The sequence below is a fragment of the Cucurbita maxima genome, unplaced genomic scaffold, assembly GCF_002738345.1.
Source record: "Cucurbita maxima cultivar Rimu unplaced genomic scaffold, Cmax_1.0 Cma_Scf00036, whole genome shotgun sequence".
Lineage (NCBI taxonomy): Eukaryota > Viridiplantae > Streptophyta > Magnoliopsida > Cucurbitales > Cucurbitaceae > Cucurbita > Cucurbita maxima.
In genome coordinates, this window is record NW_019272052.1 from 1564134 (window position 1) to 1574543 (window position 10410).

The following is a 10410-nucleotide window of genomic DNA, read 5'->3' on the forward strand; positions in this document are numbered from 1 at the left end:
TTTTTTTTTTTTTTTTTTTTTTTTTTTTTTTTTTTTTTTTTTTTTTTTTTTTTTTTTTTTTTTGCCTTTCTCACGGCTTGGTCCATTGGGGATGGCTGATGGGTCAAAGGTCGTGGAAGAAGATAACCCTCTTTGTTCTTTGTTCCCTCATTTATACCATCTTTCTGGCAAGAGGTTGCATTTATTCCTCCTATTGATTCAATGGTCATCTTCATTTGTCTCTTTGGATTTTAGTCGTTCTTCGACAGATAGGGAAGTTGTTGATGCAGCGGCCCTGGATAGGTGACTCTTTTGCGAGTCCGAGGAGGAGGGTCTTTTGAGTTTTGTGTTTGGATCCCCGATCCTTCAGGGGTTTCTCTCCTAGCTCCTTCATCCATATACTTTGTATTCCTTCTTCATTCCCAGGTGATTCTACTTTCTCCTCTTTTTAGAAGGTTAAGATTCACAAAAAAGTCAAAATCTTTGCGTGACAAGTTCTTCATGGGATAGTTAATATCCTAGACCATGTTTAGAAGCACTCCTCCTTTGTGATCGGCTCACAAAGATGATCTCTTTGTCATGGAGTGGTAGAGGATTTGGATCATATTGTGGGAAAATGTTAGTTCACCCTTGGCTATTTGGAAGCATTGTTGGGCCTCGTTCAGGATCAACTGGGTTTAGAACAAAGGCAGTGATGCTATGATTGAGGACTCTATAGATCTCCCTTTTCAAGATAAAGGCAGAGTCATATGGCAGGCATGTGCCTTTGCTATATTTTGTAGTTTGTGGCTAGAGAGGAATAGTGGGATTTTTAGGGACATGGAGATGCCTGCAAGTGAGATTTGGGAAATTTTAAGTTAATACCTAGCTGTAGGCATCGGTTTCTCCATTGTTTTGTTAGTTATTAATTAGGATTATTCCATTGAATTGGAATCGTTTCCTTAATTAATTTAGAACTCTTTCAGGGGCAGGTTTCTTATAAAAAGAATAAAAATAAATAACGTATGGTCTCATTCATGCAACCAGCCATAGTTATTTTAAATATAGAATTACAATTCTTGAAATATTCTATGGGAAACAAGAACAGTGGCACATAGACAGAGGGAGAGGGAGAGGGAGATGGGAGGCCAGTGAACCCATCTACAGTATGAATTATAGATATTGTGCACTAAAAGGGAGAGAAAATAAGTCCATCCTTAAACTCTGGCAATGCTCTCGAGAAGAATATTTACGGTAGGAATTTTCATATCAGGTCCACAAACGTATGGAGAAAGAATCTACAACTAACTTACAAGGATCATGCACAAACTGCTTTTGTCCATTGTCATTCCATGAAGAGACGGCCATTATGGTCCTGCCAGTGTTTAAAGGAGTTAAAAAATTTTAAAAATTTGCAATGTTATAGTCAATAGAAAGAACAGAAAATGAGGTTGAATGATGTATTAGACACACTTATCCTTATCAAGTAGCATTGCAGCAGCCTCAAAGTAACTGAAAAAATCCGGAGCAATTTCCATATCATCTGTATAAAAATAAAATTATTTATCCACAAGAGCAACAAAATAGAGATAAAAGGAAGTAGTAAAAGTCAACCTCACCTTCAAGTATAATAACTCGGCTGAACTTATGGATATAGAATAATTGATCCAACGCCCATTTGTAATGACCTGGGACAACCAATTGTTCGAGTGTGAACCATGTTAAAATGTTCCACAACTCAAGAGATTATGGACTGGTATTTCTTTAAGATATCATGAAGCATGGGAATGGGGCTAACGAGTAAGTAAATCTAATTAACCTTCCAAAGCATAAAGACAAAAAGTCCTCACCTTACACGATCATAGAAAACTTTCAAACTTGGTGGCCTTTTGTAATATTACTATAGATATAAGGAAATGGAAAACTTCCATTTTCCATATGTTTAGAGATTCCTTACATTCTATATGATAAAGAAAATGAAAATGAAGCTAGTCATAGAGGCCAAAATTTAGTTCGGTGGTGTTTATGTGGGGGCTAGTCCATGCAATGTAAGCCTCTACAAATTTCGACTGTAAATATTTTAGTACCAATTCATTCCCGTTCAATACATTCAATACATTCAATATGGTAATGAGTATGTAATTAAATTGAAAGTTTGGACAAATCATGAGTGGAGGCTAATTAACTTTTGCATTTTTTAAAAGTTTCAAAGAATACTTTCAAGATTGTTTCTTTTGGTCCCTTTAGTCTAAAAAGAATCTAATAACTTTCAAAATTTTATGCCAAATAAATCTTTGTCCTTAACTCCAAGTCTTAAGCTCAAACCACGAACAGCTAAACTGTAACAACCCAAGCCCCCCGCTAACCGATATTGTCCGCTTTGGCCCATTACATATCGCCATCAGCCTCACAATTTTAAAACGCGCCAGTTAGGGAGAGGTTTCCACACCCTTGTAAGGAATACTTCGTTCCCCTCTCCAACCAATGTGGGATTTCACATAAACCTACCACAAATTAACCCAACATATAATATTTCAATAATGTCAAAATGATATTGTCAATGTAGCACATAAGCACTAAACAGATGAAGTTAACTATCTAGACCAAAGACAAAAAAAATTGATTAAAAAATTTTAAAAATACAAGAACCAAATAGCCACAACCTTAAATGCTCATAAAATTATTAAAAACTTTTTAGAGTACAAAGACTAAATTAACACAACATTTAAAGTTAAGACCACATGTACAACAAAGAAAAAATAACCTTACGTGCAATTTTGTAATATGCAATCAACTCCCCTGGCCTTTCAGTTTCCACTTCTCCATAATCTAAATGCTGCAACAAACAGAAGTCGGAGATGATGAAAGTAAAATGGCCCGTAAAGCAAGATTATCTTGAGCTTGTATGGAGAGCTTATCCATCTAAAATCACGCATCAGACCCAAAAATAGGTTTCCAGGAATTGTACACATAACTCATTTGATTGCCCCTGTGTCCATCATTTTCTTCAAAAAGAATCCTCATGTTTATGCCTAAGAAACATTTGGCATAAGCAATAACCGAAGGGAGCAAGAAAAGATGAGATATTCTACCCCATTGCATGCAAATCTAGATTACAAAGAGATCTCCAATTGGTTCAAGAAAAGAGAATAATTACCAAAGAATTTTAAAAGGAGCTTGAGGCCGCCTATATGCATCACCTATGCTAAGAGGAAGAAAAGGAAGGCTAGCAGGTGAGCGTGTCTTAGTAATTATCATAGGGTTGAAGTGTGTCATCTAATTAGATTGCGGCTTAGGACATCTAAGTTTTTTGCTTACGAGTATCACTAGGCAGGAGTGAGCATAGGAAATTTGGTTAGGTATCAGTATTTAGTTCTTAGTAGTGCAATTGAGGTGGAAAATATTTTTTCGTCCTAGTGAGCTAACACTAGAAGGGAGAGCTCAACCTCTTGGAAGCTCAGATGTCCGGAAACTGCTTCCATAACAGAACTCAATTTTGTTAGAATAGAAGTTTCATAAAAAGGCGTTTGGATAACTATTTCTGAAGTTTTCTTTTTCATCACTGCGAGTGTTCAGGCCAGCTTGTTTTGAGATAATTTTTTCCTAGCTCTTGATTTCAGCTGGTCAACTACCTTATTAGCAATTAAAATGGAATAGTAATTTGTCTACCACGAATATGGACCAACTCGTAAAGCAAAATTTTTGCATTAAGGAGCTTTTCAAAATTTGTCTACCCCTTTTCCTTCTTAACATATATACTCATAATAAATTTACATAATTTAAAAAAAAAAAATCCTTCAGAGTTTGTGGGTAAGAGAGATCGGCTTAAGGAAAGGGGTTTTTGGGAGCATGGTTCTTCGGAGAAAGGAGGTTGTACTACTTTCTTTGTTGTTTCAATCATGCGTTTGTTTATCACAGTTATCAAAAGGCGATTACATAAGAAATACAGGTCTAACAGAAATAGTTTGCCAAAAAAGAAAAAGAAAAAGAAGAATGGTCTAAACAGGTATTCACCAATCTCCAATACCAAGTAAATTAAAATAGTTCCAATTAGCTATAATAAGGAAAAGGGAAAAAATAATGAAACTCCGGAGTGTGGGAAGACCAAACAGCTGCGTCAAAGTGCCCCAACTCCCAAACCTCTTCTATACTCAAAATTCGCCACTATTAATCAAACATTAGAAAAGAGTGTACTACAAGCGCATTTTGACCAACTAATTTGAAGAAATTAGGAAATGGAGATCGAATGTCCTGGGGATTTGCCATCTAAGGAGTGGAGTTCCTTATACGGGGAATCACTAATCCCAACCACACAACAAAATTTCCAAGATAAAAAAGAATGGGGATACAAAACCCTGACTAAACTATCCCATCACATCATCATCCTACACTCAAAAATTGCATAATATATTGACGCAGCATTATCACCTCAAAATATATGTACAAACGCGCACACACAAACGATATCAGTATAGAAAATACATAATGAGTAACCATGGTCAAATCATGGCACTTTATACAGGATTATTGCTTAACTAACCTGCATATAGGCCAGCCGATCAAAGCTAAGAGCCTTTTTTTTTACATCTGGGTTTGAACCATCCTATGAATAAATACAATTTAAAAATATAGATTACAAGTACGAACATAGATTTAAAACACAAAAATACAGTAGTTTCTAAAGCCAGAGAAGAATTTAAGATACATACCTGGGAAACAAAAACAGGATATTTTGAAGCAACAGGTGTTTGATATCTGAATAATATCACGCAGCTGTTAGTAAAGCCAGAGATCTATAATGCATTGACTACAACGAGCAACCAGAATGGTTAAGAGGTCTAATAAGACGTACTTTAGAACAGACTTAATAGTCTTGTCCAGATAATCTGCACGATTGCATGCCATAATTACAACAGCTGCCACAGGCACCTAAATAATTCAAGCAAAATAATTTGTAAATTTAAGGTGAACAGAATTTATAAAGCTTACAATCGGAAGGAAAAAAGGGTTAGAAGCACTTCATTTAAGTATACCTGTGTTTTGTCTGTGAGTTGCTGCAGACCTTTCCCTACAGATTTTAGAAAGAGAAAAACAATCAAAGAGCCTACAAGATAATACTTATGAGCAAATGTCGATTTGATCCTATGAAGGGAATTGTAGAAAAAATAACAACATAGAGTTGTCAGTCTTATTTACAGAACATTGAAGTCGTTTCCTTTTGTTTTCCTCTCTTCAGATAACTATTTCTGAAATTTATGGAACTAAAGGGTGAAATAGAATGCTTTTAGGATGCAGAAGCCAGTGCATCATTCTGCCTTATCAATCAAATAGTACTACGAGCATTCAAATCAAACCACTTGTAATGTTCAATGGAGGGCTCATTTTTTTTATATATTTCCACTTCAGTGATTAAAGACCTAAAATTCAGACATATGACATGAGCCACATCCATAAAAGACATAAATATCGCAGAATGGGTTTTCTGACCTTAACAAAAGAATATGGGTAAAATTCAGGAAGTAAGCTGTTAAGCAGAAAATGAGTCTACTGAAGCGCATACTTTCAAGATCTTGAAGGAGAGTCTTCATCTGGAGGCGTTCTTCAAAGTGGCGTTTCCTTTCATCTGAAGATTAAGCAGTTTTATTAGAAATAAGTGTAATAATTCTGATATTTTGCCTCCAATCTCATAGAGAATATCAATATATTGATTCTTATTAACAAAATAAAAAAAGATACGAGAGGTTAGAGGGCTGAAAATAAGTAAAATAAATAATACTGTCGATTTTCTTTTGAAGGGACATATCATTTCGTAGTCAGGAAGATATTCTAGCAAGACGATAAGAATACAAAGAAAAACACTGCAAGTGAAAATGATAATAAAACAAAAAAAAATAAAAAGAATAGAGTTGGTAATGATGGCATAATAATCACAAACAATCTCAATGTATCGAGGCAATCAAGAGCTCAACAGGTAAGCATGAGAAGGAACAATGATACTGAATGGAGCAGCCACATGTCACTCTTTTTGTACAATATAAATTTGTGAGCTAGAACGGAATCTCGCAGTGAAACACATTCTGAGCATCGATAAAGAGCTGAGAAATATGCTATGCTCTCAATTTTACCATTAACATACTTTGAGCTGCTAAACCTTCTAGATGTATAATCAAGACTAATTATTTGGTTCTTGTTTTTCTGACGAAGACAGTCTCATAGTATGGTGGATTCAACAAGTTGGGCCTGAGATAAATATTCAATCCAAGTATAGATGGGCAAGTTGAAAAGTTTTCTAAACCAGCTACCAGATTTGATTGATATTTTCATCATTTTAGATTGAAAATTTGCAAATTTGCATGCCAAATTCTATTAAGCTTAACGCACTATGACAGACACCGCACCTTCAAAAGCCACTATTTGTCCTTGTTGCATGCTTATCTGATCAATTAGTAATCGCATTTGACCGGTACAATGATTCTCTGATTCAACCTGAAATAAGGAATAGCCCTTATAAACGGATATTGCACTCACAGAAGACAAAATTGATCAAACTTCAGCATAATTCAACTAACTAAGGCATAGAGCCTCAACCAAAATGTATGTGGTTCGATTTTCCAGATCCACACATTGTCGAACCAACATAATGTTTCTTTGATTCTTTAAAATCGTACATTATAATAATGTAACAATTGTTATGTAGTTTATTGTTGTCCACAGCATCCATCCATTCGAAATGTGTTTTCGGTAACACAAAAAAGAAATATTGAGTCCTCAAAAACTAATTCATAGGCTGTCCGTTAAGAAATTTCGACAGAGGAAATCAAGAAAGCTATAATTGATAACACATTGAGGAGACTTCGATTGTAGAATAACATAAACTCTTATCATGTATTGAATACAGTGTTAATCCCACGCAATATTAGAGAAGAATGAACGACGTACTGCCTCAGCTAGCCGATCTGCGTATTGAGATTGTGTCGCGAATAGCCGCATCTAAATAAAACAATAATTCGTCAAAGATAAAAATGCCAGTGGTTTCGTAAATTAACAAGTAGGAAACGAACACTAACTTTACTGATTCAAAACAACACTAGTTCAGCTGAAAACCAAATGAAGTTCGCATAGACAAAAACAAAAAGGCAGCCATAAACAGAAGAATTACGTGAAGGATTTGATTCGTACTAAAGCCAAATTCAAATCTAAGCAAAACGAAAACAAAAGACGATCGTTAATCTCAAATTACGACAAACTCCGTGAGAGTTTGATAGGTACCTGGATGTAGATGAACACCACAGCTGCAATCAGAAGTAGGAAGCGGAAATCGCAGAATAAATTCGCCATTTCTGAACAAAAGATCAAAAACAGAAAAAACGACAAAGCGGATGATAATTATAATCCGAATCGCTGGATTTCTATCAGGAATTGATCGGATTTTCAGTCGCGACGACTGCGAGTCAATTCAGTTCATGAGGCTGAACAAAAAAAATTTTAGAAATTTAGAAATAAATCTAAATGGTTTGATCCGCGCGGCTTACTATTAGCCATTATCTTATTTTGTTTAAGAAAAAACAATAAGATTTGGTAAATTAAAAATAAATAAATTAAAAAAAAAAACCCCAAAATAGACAAAATACATAAATTTTTCCATGTAATCTTAAAATTTTTAATTTAATTTCTAATGCATTAACAAATTATTAATATTATTTAATGCTAAATTAAACACGAGTAAAATAAGGTAAATTTAGATAAATAAAAAAAATACATTACAGAGAAGAAAATTCTAAATTTCTACTAGTATTTAAAAAAAAAATTGTAAGAAAAAATTAATATTTAATTTCTTAAATGACATTTTTGACAGATAATTTTAACTGTTAATAAAGACAAATTTTAAAAATAATTACGTCTTTTTTTTTTCCTATATTTGAAATTTTTTTCTCTTTAAATTTATTATTATTATTATTATTTATTTTTAATAAAAATAATGTATAAAAAATAAATATTAAAATGATATTTTAGTAGTGTATGCGATAACTGATCACCTTCGAACTCCACCAATAATTGTCTTCCCCAACTGATCTTTGTACGGCCAATCACAAACAGCGATAAACTCTTTCGCCGGAATTAATGGGGAACGAAAGGAACGCCGCCGTGTACAATTCGGCTCACAGCCGGAAACCATCTCCACCGGGAGAAAACACGCCGCTCCTCGGCGGCGGACTGCCTCGATCCTCTCAAGCCAAGACGTTCGCCAACGTGTTCATCTCGATTGTCGGCGCCGGTGTTCTCGGCCTTCCTTACGCCTTCAAGCGCACCGGATGGGCTACAAGCCTGATAATGCTTTTCTCCGTCGCCGCCATCACATATTACTGCATGATGCTTCTTGTCTACACTCGTCGGAAGATCGTCGCCGACGGTTCCTCCGAGGTCAATTCATTTGGCGATTTAGGTTTCTCAGTCTGTGGCTCATTTGGCCGAGCGATTGTCGATATTTTGATTATTTTGGCCCAAACTGGCTTCTGCGTAGGGTATTTAGTCTTCATCGGCAATACGTTAGGCAATTTGTTCAATTCATCCACCATGGCTTTGGACTCTGATTTTCTCGGAGCTTCCCCCAAGATCTTGTACATACTAGGCTGTTTACCGTTCCAATTAGGCTTGAATTCGATCAAAACACTGACGCATTTGGCTCCTTTGAGTATTTTTGCAGATGTGGTCGATTTAGGAGCTATGGGAGTGGTGATGGTTGAGGACATTTCTGTTATCTTAAAGAGAAGGCCTCCAGTGGAGGCTTTTGGAGGCTTATCGGTGTTCTTCTACGGCATGGGAGTAGCTGCTTACTCCTTCGAAGGAATCGCAATGATTCTTCCTCTAGAGTCAGAGATGAAAAACAGAGATCAATTTGGGAAGATCTTGGGATTTTCAATGGCGTTTATTGCCGCTCTTTATGGTGGATTTGGTGTTCTGGGATACTTCGCTTTTGGACAAGAAACAAACGATGTGATTACTTCAAACATGGGTCCAGGATTGTTGAGCGCCATTGTTAAACTAGGTCTCTGTATAAACCTATTCTTCACCATGCCATTGATGATGAATCCAGCTTATGAAATCATCGAGAGGCGATTCTCAAGAGGAAGATACTGTTTCTGGTTGAGATGGTTGCTGGTTGTAATGGCAACTTTAATGGCGATTTGGGTTCCTAATTTTACAGATTTCTTGTCATTAGTTGGGAGTGGGCTGTGCTGTTCATTAGGATTTGTGGTGCCTGCATTTTTTCATCTGCTGGTTTTCAAGGATGAGATGGGATGGAAAGGTTGGTGTTTGGATTTGGTGATTGTGGTTTCTGGAATTGTTCTTGGAGTTGCAGGGACTGTAAGTGCTGTGGAACAGATGTATTTTGCAAACTAGACTTCCATTTTAGCTTGGAAATGGAAGTTTCTCTGAGCTTCAAATTTGAAAATGGTGAGTTTCTGTTGCAGAGGAGACATTTATCTTCATTATGCTTCAAGGAGTCTTGGTAATGGAGGTAAGAGTTTGTGGGTAAGATTTTGTTCCTAGTTTGTGGGATTTCTTTCTTTCTATCATGCTGTATCATGATACTGTACATTGTACAATGGATTTGAAGTTATTAAGTTGTTGATTATTATGAATTTAAATAATTTTGTTTTTTTTTTTCCTCTTCCTATCTTGAACAACATATTATATGCTTAGTAAAAATAATAGTCCAGCCTGACTCGAGAAAACCTTTGCATGCCTTTATTACTTTTTGGGAAGCCTATGCTCCTCGAGGGCCAATCTCTGTCTGGTCCAATAAAATCTTTGCATGCCTCCTTTACCTTGTGAGAGGCCTACACTCCATAAAAATTGTCTACCTGAAACTATCTATTGGCTCGTAGGTCTTGCCACAAAGAATTCCCGATCCCTCAAAAGAGGGGCCTTCTTCGCCCTCCACATATTACTTTGTAATATTTTCTTATAACATACCATACGTGTATTCTTATTTATTTAGTTGTCATTTTTCTATTTTATCAAACATAGCATATTTAGTTTCAAATGGTTGGTAAAAGATCTCGAAGTAGAATTAAACGATAATATATTGGTTTGAGAAAATACTTAAAAGAAATAAAATATATATTATTGAAAATGGAAATGTAAAACTAAAAGTACATTAAGAGATTTAAATAAATAAATAAATAATATATATATATATATATATATATATATATATATATATAAGCTCTTCCACAAATAAATTCTACTAATTGGCAAAATTAATGCAAAATAACTCAAAATAATGAAACTATCATACATAGAAGCAAATCCAGCCTCGCTCAAGGCTCGGCGGTGGGATCATAATTCAACAGCAACTCTGCAAAGTATTCAAATTCTCAAGCCAATACTGTAAAGCATTCTCATTTTTTTTTTTTTTTTTTTTTTAAAAAAAAAAAAAAAGAACAA

The 10410-nt window shown here is 35.2% G+C and overlaps 2 protein-coding genes across 5 annotated transcripts in view; one reads left to right on the forward strand and one right to left on the reverse strand.

The window, feature by feature from the left end:
• The window catches only part of LOC111468191 (alpha-1,3-mannosyl-glycoprotein 2-beta-N-acetylglucosaminyltransferase), a 10805-nt gene extending 3352 nt beyond the window's left edge, over positions 1-7453 (reverse strand). For 3 of the 4 annotated variants that reach the window (XM_023113326.1, XM_023113325.1, XM_023113324.1), the window contains exons 1-12: positions 7228-7453; positions 6898-6948; positions 6357-6444; positions 5519-5581; positions 4992-5026; positions 4811-4887; positions 4668-4713; positions 4499-4561; positions 2728-2794; positions 1578-1646; positions 1432-1501; positions 1272-1333 (exon numbers count right to left, since the gene is read on the reverse strand). In XM_023113326.1, coding sequence (XP_022969094.1) covers positions 1272-1333; positions 1432-1501; positions 1578-1646; positions 2728-2794; positions 4499-4561; positions 4668-4713; positions 4811-4887; positions 4992-5026; positions 5519-5581; positions 6357-6444; positions 6898-6948; positions 7228-7296 — 760 coding nt within the window. In that variant the 5' untranslated portion in view covers positions 7297-7453. The remainder of the gene's footprint in view (positions 1-1271; positions 1334-1431; positions 1502-1577; positions 1647-2727; positions 2795-4498; positions 4562-4667; positions 4714-4810; positions 4888-4991; positions 5027-5518; positions 5582-6356; positions 6445-6897; positions 6949-7227) is intronic. The other variant, XM_023113327.1, reaches the window with a different exon arrangement.
• A 543-nt stretch (positions 7454-7996) lies between these two features.
• On the forward strand, positions 7997-9626 carry LOC111468197 (amino acid transporter AVT3B-like). The gene has a single exon (XM_023113337.1). The coding sequence runs from the start codon at positions 8080-8082 to the stop codon at positions 9358-9360; it is 1281 nt and encodes a 426-aa protein (XP_022969105.1). The 5' UTR covers positions 7997-8079; the 3' UTR covers positions 9361-9626.
• Positions 9627-10410: the final 784 nt, after the last annotated feature.